The sequence below is a fragment of the Procambarus clarkii genome, chromosome 43, assembly GCF_040958095.1.
Source record: "Procambarus clarkii isolate CNS0578487 chromosome 43, FALCON_Pclarkii_2.0, whole genome shotgun sequence".
Lineage (NCBI taxonomy): Eukaryota > Metazoa > Arthropoda > Malacostraca > Decapoda > Cambaridae > Procambarus > Procambarus clarkii.
This window is the reverse complement of record NC_091192.1, coordinates 6,945,667-6,966,535: the sequence shown is the minus strand read 5'-3', so window position 1 is coordinate 6,966,535 and position 20,869 is coordinate 6,945,667. Positions and strand designations below refer to the sequence as shown.

General features: G+C 46.1%; 1 protein-coding gene across 5 annotated transcripts in view; it reads right to left on the bottom strand.

The window, feature by feature from the left end:
- The window catches only part of LOC123755734 (uncharacterized), a 318,192-nt gene that overhangs the window by 61,913 nt on the left and 235,410 nt on the right, over positions 1-20,869 (bottom strand). For all 5 annotated transcript variants that reach the window (XM_045738480.2, XM_069300013.1, XM_069300014.1 and 2 more), the window contains 2 exons: positions 15,485-15,599; positions 9,895-10,037 (listed from right to left, as the gene is read on the bottom strand). In XM_045738480.2, coding sequence (XP_045594436.2) covers positions 9,895-10,037; positions 15,485-15,599 — 258 coding nt within the window. The remainder of the gene's footprint in view (positions 1-9,894; positions 10,038-15,484; positions 15,600-20,869) is intronic.

The window sequence follows — 20,869 nt, the reverse complement described above, 5'->3', positions numbered from 1 at the left end:
AGAGACGAAGTGGAAAAAATGCTCAAGGAGCTAAGTAAGAACAAAGCAGTTGGTCCAGATGGAGTTTCACCATGGGTTCTGAGAGAATGTGCACCTGAGCTCAGCATTCCACTTCAACTGATTTTTCAGGCATCCCTGTGTACAGGAGTTGTAGCTGATGTGTGGAAAAAGGCTACCGTAGTTTCAATCTACAAAAGTGGAAGCAGGCAAGACCCCCTTAATTATAGACATGTATCACTGACAAGTGTAATAGTCAAAATATTGGAAAAAATAATTAAAACTAAATGGGTAGAACACCTGGAGGAAAACGATATAATATCAGACAGACAGTATGGTTTTCGATCTGGAAGATCCTGTGTAACGAACTTACTCAGTTTTTATGATCGAGCCACATAGATTTTAAAGGAAAGAGATGGTTGGGTTGACTGCATCTACCTGGACCTAAAAAAGGCTTTTGACAGTTCCCCATAAGAGGTTGTTCTGGAAACTGGAACATATTGGAGGAGTGACAGGTAAGCTTCTAACATGGATGAAAAATTTCCTAACTGACAGAAAAATGAGGGCCGTAATCAGAGGCAAGGTATCGGATTGGAGGAATGTCACAAGTGGAGTACCACAGGGTTCAGCTCTTGCACCGGTAATGTTCATTTTCTACATAAATGATCTACCAGTGGGAATACAGAATTACATGAACATGTTTGCTGATGATGCTAAGATAATAGGGAAGATAAGAAACCTAGATGATTGTCATGCCCTTCAAGAAGACCTGGACAAAACAAGTATATGGAGCAACACTTGGCAAATGGAATTTAATGTGAATAAATGCCATGTTATGGAATGTGGAATTGGAGAACATAGACCCCCACACAACCTATAAATTATGTGAGAAATCTTTAAAGAATTCTGACAAAGAAAGGGCTAGGGGTGGTTCTAGATAGAAAACTGTCACCTGAGGACCACATTAAGAACATTGTGCAAGGAGTCTATGCTACACTTTCTAACCTCAGAATTGCTTTTAAATACATGGATGGAGAAATACTAAAGAAATTGTTCACGACTTTTATTAGACCAAAGCTGGAATATGCAGCAGTTGTATGGTGCCCATATCTTAAGAAGCACATCAACAAACTGGAAAAGGTGCAACGACATGCCACTAAGTGGCTCCCAGAACTGAAGGACAAGAGCTACAAGGAGAGGTTAGAGGCATTAAATATGCAAAAACTAGAAGATAGAAGAAAAAGAGGCGATATGATCACTACGTTCAAAATAGGAACAGGAATCGATAAAATTGATGGGGAAGAATTCCTGAGACCGGAAACTTCAAGAACAAGAGGTCATAGATTTAACCCTTAAACTGCGCATGGCGTATATATACGCCCTTAGTAACATGTCCCACGGTGCACATGGCGTATATATACGCCATAGGGTGCCAGGCCTGATTCAAATGGCCCGCGGCTACACGGGGGTTCACATTAGCTTCCTCAGGGCTCTTGTAAACAGACGCCATTTTAAAAAAAAATCGTGGGCAATATTCTCAGGTGTGAGAGGCACAGTACTGTTGGAGCAACCAAGGCTGGCGCATGCAGCATGAGCGAACAGCATTGCTGTTCAGCTTGTGACCACAGCATCGCCGAAAAATGTCAAAATAAATATATAATTGTTATTATTTAGCAGTGACAATATTACAGATGACCCATGACTGTGATATAAATAACCAGAGTTGTGATAATAGCAGGATTGTTGTAATAATTAGCGCTGTGGGAGGAGTGATGCTGAGAGACGGAGGGAGACAGCATCGTTTACTGACTGTGTGGCTACCTGTTATTGTTTGCATTCACCATACCAGGTCAGTGGTTCTCTATGGTGAACACAAATGTAGATACTTATATATAATGTGTGTATTAGTGTAATAACAGCAAAAGGATTATGCTGGGAGGAGCCATATGGGTGACTGAGGTGACGTCGTCTGCACGATTTGTCTAGCTGTTTAGAGGGTGGCCACTATGCTCTTTGGGCGCACTACAAGCTTAGGTGTACAGTTACGGTGCATAAAACATGTAGATACTTATATATAATATGTGTATATAGGGTAATAACACTGCAAACAGTATTGTTGGGGGAGAAAGTTTGGTGCGTGTGACCTTGAATGAGTGGGGGAGCCGCCATCTGTGTATAGCGACGACTCTTAGTGCCTGAACTAACTATATCAGCTTAGCTGTACAGTTGTGGTGAACAAAATATATACATACTTATATATAACGTCTGTATATAGTGTAATAACACCACAAATGGTATTGTTGGGGGAGAAAGTTTAGTGCGTGTGTTGAGGGAGTGGCAGCGAGTGGCTGGCTGGTGTGTGGCGGTAACTCCTCGTTGCTTTTCGACTCTCAATACCAACTTAGTGGTTCGTTATGGTGACCAAAACATGCAGATACTTATATATAACCTGTGTATAGAGTGTAATAGCAGCAAAACTATTTGTTTATTGTTTTATAAACATAATAATTGAATCACTAATATGCACATCATACTTTTGAGTATAGCAATTATTCACCACTTTTATTATATAAATATATTACAATACACACTATTGAATAATATTACTGCAAAAAAACTAAGAAAAAATCAATTGGAGACATCTTCTTGAGAGGTTATCTTGAGATGATTTCGGGGCTTTAGTGTCCCCGCGGCCCGATCCTCAACCAGGCCTCCGCCCCCCAGGAAGCAGCCCGTGACAGCTGACTAACACCCAGGTACCTATTTTACTGCTAGGTAACAGGGGCATAGGGTGAAAGAAACTCTGCCCATTGTTTCTCGCTGGCGCCTGGGATCAAACCCAGGACCACAGGATCACAAGTCCCGCGTGCTGTCCGCTCGGCCGACCGGCTCCCTAACCCTTAAACTGCGCATGGCGTATATATACGCCATGAGTAACATGTCCCACCGTGCGCATGGCGTATATATACGCCAAAGCGTGCCAGGCACGATTCAAACGTCCCGCGGTGTAAAGGGGTCACCCATACCGTAGCCAGGGGCGATTGTAAACAGACGCCATTTTGAAAAAAAATCCAGAGCAGGCCTCCTTTGTTTCACAGGCCTTAGTTAGTGGCCAGACACCATGGCGAGCGCATCACGACCCAGCGTGCGACCTCGCCCAGCGCTCCGCGCCGCGCAGTCCTTGACCGAAGACGAAATTGCAGATGAATTGTTCAAGGACGTTGATGAGTCTGATATTGACGACTCAGATATAGATGAAGATTATACCCAGCCAGAAGAAATCGAAACAACGGATAGTGAGGGGGAACATGTGGGTGCCACGAGGGTGAGGATGCCTCTCGAGGCTGCTACTCAACACCACTCAACACCGCCCCGCGCCCAAGCACATCGTTCATCTATACCACTGCACGTTTATGATACAATTGACGAGTCTGAAACAAGTGAATCTTTCTCAGGCTTTAGTGATGAAGAGTTGGAGAATAGTGTTACCCCCAGTGCCAGTACAAGTTTCGCCGCCTCAGCTGCCCGCCCAGCCAAGCGCCGCCGCATGGGACAATATGGCGACAATGAGGAACAAATTCCCTCATGTTCCACATCTTTTTCCTCATCTACCGTTCCTGCCCCTACTGCTACAAGGCGTGCTTCAGCTCCTGGTCCCCGGATTCCTCGCCGTGGTGCAGCTAATGGCTCTCGGAAGGCAGCAGGTTTGTGTGTGTGGAGTGATGGGGAAGATTTTGTCCCACAAATTCCCGACTTTGATAACAGAGATGTGGGAATTACTGATCTTTTCCCTGATACTGGTGACGAAATGTGTGAAATGGACTTCTTTACTGCGTATTTCGATGAGCCGCTAATGAAACACATTGTTCACGAAACGAATAGACTTGCGGATGATCTCATCGAAGGTGAGGAAGTTTCAGAATTTTCGCGACTACAGCGTTGGAAAGAGACAACTGTTGATGAGATGTATGTGTTTTTTGCAATTTGCATGTTGATGAAACATTGTGTGAAACACGTAATTTCAGATTATTGGAGCAAAGACAACTCTGTTCCAACACCATTGTTTGGGAAATATATGTCCCGAGACAGATTTCTGTTGATCCTACGGTGCATTCATTTTGCAAATAATGCTGACGAGACACAGGATGATAGGCTTTGGAGAGTGAGGCACGTGCTAAATGACCTGATTGGAAAGTTCCGAGATTACTACGTTCCAGCTCAGAAGCTGGTTATTGATGAATCCCTGGTGCTTTTCAAAGGACGTGCTGCCTTCAAGCAGTATATTCCCTCAAAACGTCACCGATTTGGACTGAAATTCTTTGTGCTCTGTGACTGTGAATCAGGAATGGTGTTACACATGATACTTTATTCAGCCACAAATATAGATATTCCTGCTAATGACGAACATGGCTTCTCAGGTAGTGTGGTGAAGTCACTGCTTGCACCATATCTGAACAAGGGCCACATATTGTACACAGATAACTATTATACCAGTCCCTTGCTAACGAAATTCTTGCTGGATAATAAGACTGGAGTGTGTGGAACAGTAAAGCCAAAACGAAAGGAAATGCCTGTGTTTGATACTGCTATGCAAGTAGGTGACTGCGAGGTAAGGAAAAGTGGTGCAATGCTTTCAGTGCGGTGGAAAGACAGACGTGAAGTGAACATGTTGACCACCATTCACCCTGGTACAATGGTAGACAGTGGCAAGGTGAACAGAACAACAAAGCAAATAATATACAAGCCAGATTGTGTGATGGACTACAACATCAACATGCGTTTAGTTGATAAATGTGACATGATGGTGGGTGCTGTAGAGTGTGTACGTAAAACAGTGAAGTGGACAAAGAAAATGATTTTTCACCTTATTGATGTAACAATGCTGAACAGTTACAATATGTTTCTTGTGAAGACAGGTAGAAAACCATATTTCCGTTCGTTCAGTTTCCAAGTTGTGAAACAGTTGCTAGGTAAATTTGGCAAGGACACACCTGGTATACAAAGACCCATTCGAGACCCAATACTGAACCATGCTCCTGCACCCAGGCTCGCTTACAGGGAGGCCTTTCTGATACATCAAATCAAGAAATTACCACCAACTGGAGCTCGTGCAGCAGGCCAGCGTCGGTGTGTTGTGTGTTCCAGTACCAAATTGAGGCCACAGAAACGCAAATTGGTGTTGACATGGTGCGAAGCGTGTGCCGTCCCTCTGTGCCATATCGACTGTTTCGCACAGTATCACAGTCTCCTGGAGTACTAAATGTGTAATTCTTTGGTAAATAAATGTACATATCAAGTTTATTTTTGTGTTTATATTGAAAAAACCCCAAATACATTGAATATTTTCTGTAAATTATACCATTTTGGTGGGCATACTTGTGACACTAATATGTGAACGCCTAGTGAGTTTATACCAGTTTTATTATAATACAACGTCTAGTGGTAATAACTGGAACAATACTAGCGAAAAAAATTGGAGTAAAATGACCCAAGAATACTGTAAATAATTCCGCGAAAATAAATTCGCGGCAACTCGGGCCGCGCGAGCGGCCGTGAGTGACAGCTGGCTGACGCAGCACCCTTGAGCGCTCACAATCTGTGACGTCATCGGCCAACTTCTCGGCTCAATTGTGTCATTGGTATGTATAATAGAATTTTTTTATTATTTTTCCCATGCTCAGGAGACTCAAATTAACATGTTTAGAAGACGAAAAAAAATTTTTGAATTTTTTTTTTCTTGCGCACAGGGGTGTAAATGTCCATATGACCCCTGAGCAGTGTAAGGGCTAAACATTGAAACAATTAGGTAATATCATCTTTGTGGCAACTCCCACCTGTCAGCGCGGGTGACGCTGACCGGGTCTGACGACCGCTCTGTCAATGCCCACTTTTTGCCAGACTTCCTCGGTCAATTGCGCCCAAAATATGTCACCTACGATTTTTTTTTATTTTTCCCGTGCTCAGGGGACACAAACTAACAAGTTTAATAGACGGAAAAAAAATTTTGAATTTTTTTTTTCTTGTGCACAGGGGTGTAAATGTCCCCAGGACCCCTGAGCAGTGTAAGGGTTAAAATAACGAAACAAAGCTGCCGGAGAAATATAAGAAAATTCACTTTTGTAAACAGAGTGGTAGACGGTTGAAACAAGTTAACTCAGAGGGTAGTGGAGGCCAAAACCGTCAGTAATTTCAAAGCGTTATATGACAAAGAGTGCTGGGGAGACGGGACACCATGAGCGTAGCTCTCATCCTGTAATTACACTTAGGTAATTACCGGTGAATGTCACTCTGAGACAAGGGGTCAGAGCAACCTTCAAACCCACACGAAGCAAGAGGGGACCCAGGGGTCACATCCATCAGACCCAGGGGGTGCTTCCCAGGGCCCTTAGTCACGTAATCTTGCTAAGGAAAGACCAGGCAGGGTACTGCTAACCGGCACCCAAAGTTACCAATCAAACTGCATAAGCTGAACCCTCCCAGGATGTGTACACTCACAAGGGCCATATGGAAGACCACCAAGATATAATTGGGTGTGACCAAAACCAAGGGACAGTTTCCCCCTACCAGGCAGGAAAACAAAAACAAAAGAAAAAACCCCACAAGAGGATAATGTACCCAGGTGGAACAGAGCCAGACGCCATGAGAGGTGATAGCTAGCTGCACAGTACCCGGTGCCCCAATTAGTGATGAAACTACCCCCTACCCAGAGGCAAACAGTAGTGCAAGAACACCCCAGCTGACTCCAAGGCCGGTCAATCACTGAGCAGCAAAGACCTTGCGGAGAACTCACCCCAAGGTGACTTGGGGAAGGTGGCCCCAAGGGCAGTACTTATAATGCACCTAGGGAAGGAGACCTTAAGCGCATGCTGCTCGAGTACTTGTGAAACAGCTCTTGGCTCGCGTACCACCAATAAGCCAGCACCACACCATAAGGCAAAGAACTGGAAAGACAGGATTCAGAGATGCACGACCTTGCAAGTTCACATCAGCCACAAAACTGCAGGGTGGCTAGCTGGCACGGGGATCTGGGACTCCCCCTTTCCCCTCCTGGGGAGGAGGGGGGTTGCACAGACAGCTGCGTGGCGACATGGTGAAGTCATGATCGTTTGCTCGTTTTCATTTGGGAGTTCTGTCTATAAGTTCGGCCTTCAGTAGCAATATTTTAACACTTTAGTCCGGGCATGACACAGCATTGCATCATCCGTTTACTGTCGGTAATCTCGGGGATGATGCAGTATTGCGTCATCCACTAAAATAATCGCCAAAAATCAGGTTTTTATCCGATTTTTTTGGGACTGTTTGGTAACTGTCAACAAGCCGAATGCAATCTGTGACTACAATACAAACATGAAAGGTGTTGATCACTTTGACCAAATGATCAAATATTATACTTCATAAGGAAAATTCACAAATGGATGAAGAAAATGACCATCTATTTTGTGCAAATGGCTATCTACAATGCTTATGTGACGTACAACTACTACACAAAAAATACTAAACTATAATACTACATATACTAAAATACTAAATACTAAACATTTGTGGGCAGGAATTGGGAGTGTAGCTGGAAGGCATCTAGGCGCTCACTCGCGGTTAACGCGTGGCCCGTCTTCAACTCATCGGCGGGTGGAGCATGACCAGGTTTTTTATTTTATATGCTAATGTTCCTCTAGAGAATTCTATTGCGAACCCATTGAGACCAAAATGAAAGACCTAGGACGAAAATTGAGGTGACCAGAGTGAAAAGAGTGAACACATTTTATCGCTTTTGTGCTCCTGGTTAACTCATTCGCACTTTCTCTGTTTGATGCGGGTAATTAGCCGGGCTTTTGGAGTTTATATGCATTTAGTGCTGTAGAGAATTCTATTGCGAATACAATGATACCAAATTTAATCTCGTAGGACGAGAATTAAGGTGACAAAGTTGAAGAGAGTATACACTTTTCAGAATTAACGCGCGCTCCTGTGAAATTCTGGGACCCAAATCGCACAGTTGAGGGGTGGTGGGCGGGGCACGCCAAAGCGTTAACCAGAATAGGGGTTTGTTTTGGGGTGCTTACCTTTCTGGGTGCCTGACCATGTTGATGGCAGACATAGAATGCTTCCAACCACATAGGGGTTTCTATAGACCATTGCTCCTCATGCCTCTCTGAGGGGGGCCAGGTTCTGGCTCGTGGTCCCCAGTAGGCCTAGAACTCCATGCGCATTGATTGATGCCATGGTCTAATACATTCATATCAGCCTGGTTAGCTCCTGGGAGCTGAAGGGGCTTCCCCAGAAAACCAAATGAGAGAGCTTGCAGAACGAAGCAGAAGTGACATCCACCCCAAATGCAAGCTGCAGCGACTCCGCCAACACTGCACGATAATAAAATGCCATTTTTTTTACATTTTAATGCCAGTCCATGCCATGGACTGGCATTTTTGGCATAAAATGCCAGTTCAGGAAAAGCCAAGACAACCTTAACCGACTCAGACAAAGGGAAAGGAGATGATAGAACGACCGCCAAGAAACTTGATACTGTTGCTGTGACGAAGACCGCAGGTGGGACACCATCAAAGAAGCCACCCGATCACTATACAAATGGCAATACATTCGCATCCCTCTTATCATCCCTCTTATCGAACCAGCGAGGTACCTTACCGGTCCGACCTGCTGAAAGAGGCGGAACCTCAGAAAAACACCTGGGTTTGGACACCAAGCAAGCAGTGCCTGAAACCAAGGCTGGGCCTGTCAACATGGGCCAGGAGAATCTCCCTTCCCTGATAGGATTCAATCTGAGTCAGAACCCGGAACAACAGCTGGACTGGAAGAAAGAGATACAGGAACCCCCCACTGCGACCAGTCCTGCCAAAAAGAGTCCACTGTGAAGTCATTGCAGTCGGGGAACTGTGCTATGGACGATGGGAGATGCCGAGACCATGCCGATGTGAAGAGGTCCACCTCCGGATACCCACACATCCAAGAAAGGAAAGAGGCGGAATCTACCATCCACTCCGTGGAAAGATTAATAAAGCATGACAGGCTGTCTTCCTGAACGTTGAACACTCCACGAGTGTGAAAAGGGCAGAGACTTAAACCTCGAGAACTCAGCAGAAGAGCTACCCAAAGCACAAACCGAAGAGACCCCCCTTCCCCGGTTGATGAACCACGGGAAAGCAGTCCAAATGTAACCTGATCACCGAGCCCTAAGGAATCCGAATCCATCGCACATCCACAAACTCCTGCACCGTGTTGTGAGCCTGACATAAGGACAGCCCCCAACGTCCCTGGCTGAACTGGGAGCACTGGTTACAAATTCCCAAGTGAGAGACGTGGTGTCCGTGAACACATCGAGCAAGGGAAGAGGTGTGGCACGAAACCCCGAAAAACCCGAAGAGGAAAAAGACTGCAGAGCCAGGGCCAAAGCCGAATCTAAAGACAGAGCAAACATAGAAAACATAGAAAAACCGCCTTCCGAAGGATTAGTGCACAAAGCTTCAGCATGGCAGATGACGCTGAGCAGCCAAAACCAGAACCCCAGCCGAAGACCCCTCACTCAATGCCCCCAACAATCTGCCTCATGACTGGGTGAATCATTTCCTGGTCTTGTTCTCTTGGTAGTGTTTACCTTGCTGTTGTCTATATTGTCTTGCTCTACCTTTATAATGATGTTATATTGGTCTTATTGATCTAGTATCCTAGGCTCCCTGTGCCTCTTTAGAGTGGGAGCCAGGTTTTGCCTTCTGGTCCTCGATAGGTTTACAATGACTCACAAGGGCTAGGTGTGGTTTGAATTGGGAGGAACTATCCAGGATGCTAGCAACCAAAAGGAGCACTCCTAAGAAACTATACTAAGCAAAACAAAATTCTACTATCATTAAGAAAGTAACACAGCATTTGGTTGCCAACATTTACCTTATCATTTTCTTCATAATTCCAAATATTTTTTGTTTCTGGTGTTGTGTCACCCACGTCATCAAATTTTCTTTTAGTGCTCTGAGAAGCTAAAAATGGATCTTCTTTAGGGGTCAAACTCACAATGATAAGGGCATCTTGATCTGTAAAAAAAACAAAAAGTACTCATCATAACTGTGTTATAAGACATACAAGAGCACAAAGGAATATAAATTGTGTGTTCTTTTTCCCAATATTCATGAGGCCGTGTTTTCCCAAATAACATCTTTCAAAGCTGGTGACAATGTCATGTTCATAACAGCTGTATCTTAACAAATCAAATAGGAAAAATTGCATGTGATGCTTGGCACAAAGAGCCAAAGCTCAACTCACGCAAGCACAATTAGGTGAGTACAATGTATGGGGTTTAAACATGAACATGAACATACCAACCCATAAGATATGTCAGGTTCTCACAATAGGAAAATATCCTATTGTGAGATAGGCACCTGACAGCTGGGTAGTCCTGAGGTTCCGAGTTCGATCCCCAGTGGAGGCAGAGACAAATGGGCAAAATGTTTCTTTCATCTGATGCCCTTGTTACCTAGCAGTAAATAAGTACCTGTGGCAGTTGTTAGACAGCTGCTACGGGCTGCTTCCTGGGGGTAACAAAAAGGAGGCCTGGTCGAGGACCGGGCCCGCAGAGTATACACTTTTCAGTATTACCGCGCTCTCTAATGGATGGCCCGGTGCTCCATCCTGCTCTCATCACCTGCTTTAATCACGTTGGCAGGTGGAGTAAGCCATGGTTTTTGACATTATCTGCATATACTCCTGTTGGGAATTTTATTGCAAACACATTGATACCAAAATGAAAGACCTAGGACAAAAATTGAGGTGACCAAAGTGAAAAAGAGTGTACACATTTTATCGCTCTTGCCCGCTCCCGGGTAACTTTCTCTCACTTTCTCTGTTTGCTGCGGGTGGTAAGCCAGCCTTTCGGACTTCATATGCATTTAATCTTGTAGATAATTCTATTGTGAATATAGTGATATCAAATTGGAAAATGAGAATTAAGGTGACAAAGTTGAAAAGAGTATACACTTTTCAGTATTACCGTGCGCTCCCGCGAGCTCCCGCAGAACGTCCAGAACCACTAGGGTAGAAGAAATGCTCGCTCGCCCAAAGCGCAAAAGTGTTAAGGCATTGAACTGACTGTACTGTACTACAGAGGCACCTTGACATACGATTGCCCCTATTTACAATAATTTCGAGTTACGATGTAAATTTCATCGAAAAATCCGACTCGACATCCAATGGTGTTGTCGACTTTCGATATTTGTTGGTACACGTTCGGGTTGACCGAGCGCGTGGTTCCCAGTCACGCGGCCGACCCGCCTCAGTTTACTACAGCTGCTCGCCTAGTGACGATCGCGCCTATAAGAAATTCCGCTTTTGTGGCAATTTTTTGCATTTTGAACATTAAAGTAATTATTATATATCACGCCATGAGTCCCAGGAAAGTCAGTGGTAAGGCTCAACATATGAAAACCCATGTAAGGATGACCATAGAGCAGAAACAAGAGTACAGCATGTCTCTTCCTCAACAATTAAGAAAATGTGTGCAGTATGGTAAGAATTGCAAACCTTTGCTGAAACGACTCACCCAAATCAAGCTGCAGTAGGTCGTTGCCTTAACCTATTCAGTGACGCTGTGATGCATCATTACAGACAAATGTTAAAACAAAAGGAAAAACAAATGTCTCTTGACAAATTTGTAGTGAGACAAACAAGCACTGAACCACAACCAGGTCCTAGTGGTATTCAGGCAAAATGTAGGAGAGGGAGTACCACCAGAGAAAACATCACTGCCTGATGTGATAATGGAAGGGAACTCCCCTTCCAAACAGTAACAACTCTCCTCCTCCCCCCTCATCACCATCTTCCATACGCCATTAAGAGCCCTCCATAGAGGTAAGAGAAACTTTGGTTAAATATTGTAGTTAGAAAAAACATTGTATTCAGTATAAAATGTATTTGTATGTTAATATTTTGGAGGGTGGGGAATGGATTAATTCAATTCCCTTTATTTCTTATGGGAAAAATCACTTCGACTTACGATATTTCGACTTACGATCCATCTCTGGGAACGGATTAGCATCGTAAGTCGAGGCCCCATTGTATTTTAATCCACTGATATACTATACCTTTGTGGGGATAGCCAATAATGGGGATCACAATTCTTCAGGTGAACATCAGACATTACTTCAACAACAGATACCTCCTCACTCTGGAGGTAGCCAGACTTAACCCAGATATTATCTTACTCAATGAAACAGCAGTTAGACAGGACCAGCACATCTCCATTTGGAGATATTCCACCAGGGAAGTCAACAGGGGGATGTACAGTGGGGTGGCAATAGTAATAAGAAGAGGGCTTTCTTACCGCCCCATCTTCATAGAAGATGACCACTTTCTTGCAATTGAACTTACCACGTCACACGACCCCCTCATCGTCTGCACCGCATATCTACCACCTAGACTGGCCTACCTCCCCTCCATCCCTCTGAACAGGCTGCTCGATAGGAACCTCCCTACTATCATCGCAGGAGACATGAATGCCCACCATCAGGCCTTATTCAACGCGCCTGCCAGGCCAGACCTCAAGGGCAGGCAGCTATTCAATTTAATGCAAAACCGGGACCTCTCCTTCCAAGGCCCCCACTTTAAGACGTTCTTTGCGGGCAACCAGAGGGGCATCCCTGACATAGTGCTGACCAACAGGGATTGCGACCTGTTCCACTGCAGAGTAACCCCAGGCAAGAACGTGGGGTTGGACCACATCCCTGTGGTCACAACCCTCCAAGCAACCCCCTTCAGGTATGTGGCACCTCCCAGGCCCAGACTGGAAACCATACGTGCCTGGGAATATGACACCTTCCTTGCTGACGACCCCATCATTGAGTTCGAAAACCTCCCAACCCAAACGATCGACCAAGCAGTAGACACCATCCACAGCCGCATCCAGCTCACAACTGAGGCCACTTGTGAAAGATCCACCACAAGGACTTACCACCAATATAAACCGACCCGAGAAATCAGAGGCAAAATGAATGAGTACCGGCGAGCTTGCCAAAGTCACTACCAAACTGGCCAGCCACCAGCGTTGACCCTACAAACACTCAGAAGGGAAACCATAGACCTAACGCTGACTCACAAGAACTACATTTGGGGAACCCTTGTGAGGCAGGCCAACCAGTACAAAAGGGAGCCGGGAGCTTTCTGGCGCAAGATCAGACAGCTCTTGGGATCGGTTAATCCCAGCCTCACCCACCTCGTACACACATTCCTTGACGAAGATGACGAGGAGCAACAAGAAAAAATAGAAAACCCGCAAGACCAGGCTGACTTTATGGGCGCAGTATGGAAAAAGACACTCACGGCTTCAAACAGCAGAGCCTTCAACAACGCTCACTTTGAACGTGTCAACCAATGGACAACTGAAAACGCCGCCTCCCTACGCAGCACCCCTCTGATAGACCTGACAACCCTAGAAGACGACCACCCTCTAACAAGACCCATAACTATGTTAGAGATGAGAGGAGTTATCAAAAGCATCAGAGATAAGGCCCCAGGACCATCAGGGATCAAAGCGTTGCAGATCAAACTTCTACCAGGCAATCTTCTGCAATCCATACTCAACCTATTCAACGCTATGCTGGCATCGGGTCACATTCCTGTAGCATTCAAGTCAGCCAAGATGATATTCATTCCCAAACCCAAGAAAGACCCCCACCAACCTGGCAACTACTGTCCAATCTCCCTCTTAGGCACAATAGGCAAGTGCTTTGAAAAAATCATGTCAAACCGTCTTAACTACTACATGGAGTACAACAATCTCTTCACAGAAAAGCAGTTTAGCTTTCGAGCACATAGATCAACCCACCACGCAATAAACATCATCTACGACGCCGTAAGCTCAATTCGCAAGCAAAAACAGGTAGCTTTGATTGCGACGAGGGACGTACACAAGGCCTTCGACAGCCTGTGGCATGATGGTCTTGTGTACAAATTAGCAGACTTACCAGCACAAAACTGGACCCTCCTCAGGCTGATCAGAAATTTCCTTAAGAATAGGCAAGTTACCCCCAGTTTCAAGGCAAAAGAGGCCACAGCCTTCACCCCAACAGCTGGAGTCCCCAAAGGATCATGCTTAAGCCCGGTTCTCTTCAACATCTTTGTAAACGACCTGCCCCACCACAGACCCCGTGGGGTAGTGGTAAGATGCTCACCTGGTGTTTTGCGAGTGATTTGTCCTGGGTTTGTATCCTGGCCAGAGAGGATTTACTGGGCATCAAATCCTTAACTGAAGCCTCTGTTTACCCAACAGTAAAATGGGTACCTGGTTGTTAAACGATTTGGCGGCTCGTATTCTAGGGAACATATAATTAAGGACTTGCCCGAAATGCTATGTATGTTAGTGGCTGTGCAAGAATGTAACAAGTCTTTTATATATAAATAAAACAAAAAATTATTTTATATAAAATGCCTGGATCAGTTTTACGTTTGTCCGCTATCCCTTTCTCAAAGTTCCTTTCTGCCCCTCTCTCCTTACTGCTGTGAAATTGTTTTTTGCTTGCTTGTAGTGCTGGTATGTTTGAGGGTTGGGACTCTTCCGATATTGAACTCATTTTCTTGTCTTTTCCTCTCTGGCTCTCTCACAATTTCTGCTGAACCAGTCCTGTTTTTTGGTCCTGCATCTCTATTTTGGTATGAATGTTTGTGTGCCCTCATCATATATTTCACAAAACTTGGTATACATCTCATTTACTCCCTTGCCAAGCAACAACTTTGTCCAATTACTTTCATTAAAGAATTTTCTAAGTTCCCCATAGTGTCCTCTCTTGAAATTTAGTTTATCAGCTGTTTCAATGTCCCCATTATCTTCTAGATTATATTGCAAAGCATATTTAATTTCCAACAGGACATGATCACTCATTCCCAAGGGAGGAAGATACTGCATGTAAAATATCTTCTTCTTTCCTGATAAATATTAGGTCCAGTATTGACAGAGCGTCCCCTTCCCTCATTCTTGTGGCCTGCTTGACGTGTTCATACATGAATGTATCCAGAATGAAGTTAACAAATCTGCCTGTCCAAATGTCTGCCGTTCTTGTTTCATAGGCCTCCCAGTCAATTGTTTTCAAGTTAAAGATATTTGTTACTTGTCAAGTTAAAGTTTCAAGTTACACATGTGATGATCATGTGTAGTGAAGATTATGAGTAGTGCAGATCATGATTAATGAAGTTTGTTTACAGTGAGGATTGAGTGTAGTAAATATCATGAATAGTCAAGAAATACACCCATGTTGATCATGTTAAGATGTACAGTATCCCCAAAATATGGACTCTAGGAACAGGATGGTCTAGGAGGTTTAGAGTCCTGGTTTTCCCTGCACAAGTATGGGTACATTTGATTAAACACAATACATTTTTACCATTATATTACAGTAAGTATAAATAGTAAAAAATAAAAATGACAATGAACACAATCATATTTACAACAGGGATACATAAATACAGTATATATACAGTACTACAGAATATGTACCTTCAGGTGGCATGCTGAAGAACTCTTTAACTGAAATATTGATGCCATGCTTCTGTAATTGACAGTATGATTCTGTAATGTGAAGTGCTGCACTGAAGCCACTCGTACCCCGGTCCTGCAACACAATTTTATTAACTTTCAAAGCCAAGGCAAAGTTATTATAATTATTATTGTTATTCTTATGTTAACATATTATTGATGGCCAATGACGACAATGAAATAGAATTACTGGTACATATAATACTTACCCTCAAACACTCTAATGTGACTGAGAAAAAAATCTCTTATCTCCTATCACAAAATACCTCGAGCCATAAATAGTGTGTCAAAATAACCTATAAAACCAGCGTTGAATGAATGTTATGAAACACCATTTTCTGGGCGAGTCCCGGAAGCTTCCCGGAGCTATACCAGGCTGATATGTATATATTAGACCATGGCATTAGTCAATTCGATTGGAGTTCTAGCCTACCGGAGACCACGAGCCAGAACCTGGCCCCCCTCAGAGAGGCATGAGGAGCAATGGCTTATAGAAACCCCCATTTGATTGGAAGCATTCTATATCTGGCATCTACAGGGTTAGGTACCCAGAAAGGTAGGCATCCCAAAACACCTGGTTAAAATTGCTACCAAAAATCAAACTATCAAGCACAACTCTACAATCTGAAAACAAGCAAACAAGCATGATGTCACAACTGCCGCTGCGCCGCTGTCTGCACAGCTCCCCGCCCTTTCCAGGAGAGGGAAGGCAGGAGCCCCAGACCCCTTGGGCTGGCTACCCAAACTCAGTTCAGAGGCTGAATATCAAAACGCGAAAACTGCTGATCAGAGGGAGGGAGGGTTGCTGGGAGAGCCTCTGGGACTCACCCAGAAAATTGCGTTTCATTACATTCAATGCTGGTTTTCTGTAGAGAGCCTCTCTGGCTTCCCGGAGCTACCTAACCACAGAACAAGTAAAGAGGGACCTACCCAGGGTGAGGCCGCTACTTGCATCTCAACTCTAAGTCGAGAGAACTGACCGCAACCTGTGACTCAAAGCGATACATGCCTGACTATGGCCAGGAACATTAACCTTTAAACCCCGCACATTGTACATATACAAAATGAGTAATTGTCACCAAACCGAGCACATCATATATATACAGTTGAGGATGCTGCGCACGATTTATATGTCCCGTGGCTACACGGAGTTCATATCAGCTTCCTCAGGGCTCTAGTAAACAGACGCCATTTTTTTATTAAATCGTGGGTAATATTGCCGGGTGTGAGGGCCTCAGTACTGAGTGAGCAACCAAGGCTTGTGCACGCAGTATGAGGTAACAGCACTGCTGTTCAGCTTGTGACCACAACATCGCCTAAAAATGTGAAAATATACTGTATATGTAACTGCTATTATTTAGCGATGATAGTATTACAGAAGACTCCTGACTGTGATAAAAAACCAGCATTGAATGTAATGAAACACCATTTTCTGGGTGAGACCCGGAACCTCCCTGGACCTTATCTAGGCTGATACTGTATTGCTATATTAGACTTTGGCATCAGTCATGTAAATGGAATTCTTAGGCCTACTGGGGACCATGAACCAGAACCTGGCCCTCATGGGCCAGGTTCTGCTCCTCATGCCTCAGAGAGGCATGAGGAGCAATGGCCTATAGAAATCCCCCATGTGGTTGGAAGCATTCTGTGTTTGCCATTGACCGCATCAGGTGCCCAGAAAGGTAAGCAACCCAAAATAAACCCCTATTCTGGTTAAGAAATTGCTACTGAAAGCCAAACTAGTGAACAGAACTCCCAAAACAAAAACGAGCAAACGAGCATGACGTCACCTCGTCACTGCGCCACCATCTGCGCAGCTGCCCCCTTCCCGGGAAGGGGAAGATGGAGCCTCAGACCCCTTGCGCGGCTATTCAAACCCCAGTTCTGAGGCTGAATATGAAATAACACGTAAAATACCGCTGACCGGAGGGAGGTAGGGAGGGTTGCCAGGGAGCCTCCGGGTCTCACCCAGAAGATGGCATTTCATTACATTCAACGCTGGTTTTCTGGGAGGAGCACCTATGGCTCCCCCGGAGCTACCTACCAAAAGACGAAAACAAGAGGGATTTACCCGGGAGGCAGTCGTTGCTCGCTTCTCAATGCAAAGACAAGACAACTCTCTGCAATCGCCAACCCAAAACGACACAGGCCCAACTAGGCCCAGGAACATTCACCAGGTAACGCGCAGCCAGGACCCTGTTCGATAGCCAAAACCCCGGTGTCCGAATGTCACAAAAGACGGCAGCAAGCGCAGCAAACTTACGAACATCATGGGCACGGGGATAGACCACAGGCTGGCTGGACTGAATAACCCTGCAGACGACGTGGGAGACCCGAACCCTGGAAAAGAGAAGAAGGGAAACCAGATCAACCCAAAGCGCTTCCCCGACCATGGAGGCAATGGTGCGCAAATAACGGGGAGAGCTGCAACCAGACACAACACATGATGCACCCCCAGCCTGAACAACCAAGCATCAACAGCCCAAGGACCCCTCCGTAAAGCAGCCATCTCATTCTTCGCCAGAAAAGAAGGAGATGGCTGCAACTGAACAAACCCATCATCAGGACCAAAAGAGCAGAAATCCCTGCGCCGGAGAAGAGTATGAAGCTCCCCAACTTGACCCCCAAAGGCCAATGCCAACAAGAGGCCAGGAGAGCCAAACCCCGAGAACTTAGCAGACAAGTCACCTGAAGCAACCAGCCCCCAAAGAGCGAAGGACTGCATAGAACCCCCCTCGGTTCAGGCAATGAACCACCGGGAGCAGTCCGATTGGAGCTTGATCGTCGATCCACGAGCAGACCTACCAAAGCGACATGCATTCTGCCACAAACTCCCACACCGTGCTATGGGCCCAACGGAAGGACAGACCTCACCGCTCCTGGCCGGCCTGGTGAGCACTGGTCACAAAGCCCAAGCCAAGAGACAACGCATCCGTGAACACATCGAGCGAGGGCTCGGGCAGGCGCCAAGGCACCGAATCCCGAGAAACCTGAAGAGTAAGCCGGTGACTCAGCAGCTGATGCAAGGCCCACGGAGGCCAAACCCAGCAGTCACGAGAGAGGCGGAAGGGATGTCCCCGAAGGAACAAGAACAATGGATAAAGCCAAACCCGATCCGGTGGGTAGACCATCATGGCAAAATTCAGGCTCCCGCACAAACTCTCAAGCATCCTCCGAGTGATCCGGGAGCCCCTAAAACAAGCGAAGGCGGGAGCACAGCCGATGCAGAGACTCCAGAGGGATAGACAAGGAAGCAGTCTGAACCAATCCATGACGGGCAGACACATGGAATGGTCGGGAGCCCAGACCAGCCAGTAGTTTAAGTAGGCCAGCACCCAAACACCTAAGAGAATCAGACAGGCAACCATGACCCGGGTAAGGCGTGTGAAAACGCTTGGTGCCAGGTTCAAAATGCTTGATGCCAGGTTCGAAATGCTTGGTGCACCATCCAAGTGCTTGGCTCCAACAGAAGTCAGACCTGGGACAGAGGAGTCATTTGAAAGGAGGGGCAAAGAACCTAGAGGGTTCAGATGGGACAGAACGAGGGGGTGCGGACTTAACTACGACTGAAGTAACCAACGCCCCCAAGTTCGGGTCCCTATAACCAAAAAAGGGCAGCCTCGCAGATTCCAAGGAAGCAATTAACCTAGCGCGTTGCAACACCCTAAACCTAATGTGCAATGCCTATGCTGCCTGTACCTGAATAGTCATCAGTGGACTGGGTAAACTGCATCACAAACAAGTAACAAAACTCGCAGGACTCTGGGTCGAAGGTGTCACCAATCCAGTAGGCAGCATGACGGAGGCAAAACCAATGAGAGTCACCCTGAGACAAGGGGAAAGAGCAACCCTCAAACTTGCACAAAGGGAGGGGGGACTCAGGGGTCACATCCATCAGACCCACACTCCCCAGTGGGGATTCCTAGGGTCCTGAGACAGAACTCACACTCAGGGAAGCCCAGGCAAGGTACTGCTAACCGGCTCTCAAGTCCACCAACAAACTTTCTAGAAGCTGAACCACCTGAACGTGTCCACTCATGGGGGCCTAGCAGGGGATACCAACAGAAGCATAGAATCTATATAGACATACAGGGGGCAACTAAACAAAGACAGCCCCCCTCCCCCCCACCAGGCAGAGAAAACAAACAAAATAAAACCCCGCAAGAGAATGATGAATTCAAGCGGAACAGATTTGGCCGCTATGAGAGGTGACAACTAGCTGCGCAGTACCCTGCGCCCCTACCAGCGCAAACCACCTCTTATCCTAAGGCCAACATGGGTGCAAGAAACACCCCCAACACACAAAGGATGGCCAAATGCCGAGCAGCAAACAATCAAGTAGAGGCAGAACCCAAGGAACTTCTGGAAGGAGGCCCCAAGCCCCAAAGGCATTACTTACCGGGCACCTAGGGAAGGTAGCCCTAGGCGCATGCTGCCCGAGTACTGAAGAGAATACTCCTGGCTCAGGCAACCCCCACCCCCCAAGGAACAGACCGACCCCCCCCCCCAACCACAGGGCACAGAGCTGGAGACAAATCAGGAGCCAGAGTACACAACTTCAGCCTAGCACATCAGCCTCAGATCTGGGGTTTGGGTAGCCGGCACAAGGGGTCAGGGGCTCCCTCTTTCCCCTCCCAAAGAGGGGGGGGGGGGGTAGCCGCGCAGACGGTGGCGCGGCAATGTGGTGACATCATGTTCGTTTGCTCATTTTTGTTTGGAGAGTTCTGGCCACTGGTTCAGCTTTCAGTAGCAATTTCTTAGCTAGAATAGGGGTTTCTTTTGGGGGTGCTTACCTCTCTGAGTGTCTGACCTGGTCGATGGCAGACATAGAATGCTTCTAACCACATGGGGGGTTTCTATAGACCATTGCACCTTGTGCCTCTCTGAGGGGACAGGTTCTGGCTCGTGGTCCCCGGTAGGCCTAAGAACTCCATTTACATGACTGATGCCAAAGTCTAATATAGCAATATCAGCCTGGATAAGCTCCAGGGAGCCCTGGTCACAAAGCCCTGACCTAGAGACAAAGCGCCAGTGAACACATCAAGCGACGGAAGAGGTAGGCGCCATTGTACCAAACCCCAAAAAACCTGAAGAGATAGCCAGTGACGCAACAATAGGCACAAAGACACTGGAGAACGAACCCTGCAATCACGAGAGCGTCGAAAGAGGCCACTTCTAAGATACCAGAACTGCCTCTGAAAATACCAGAACAGCCTCCGAAGCCAAACCCTGCCCAGCGGATAAACCAGCAGAGCAAAGTTCAGGCTCCCTCACAGCTGCTCGAGCAACCGCCAAGTGACTCAGGTCCTCCTTATAAATCGCCAAAGGCAGGACTGCAATAGGCGC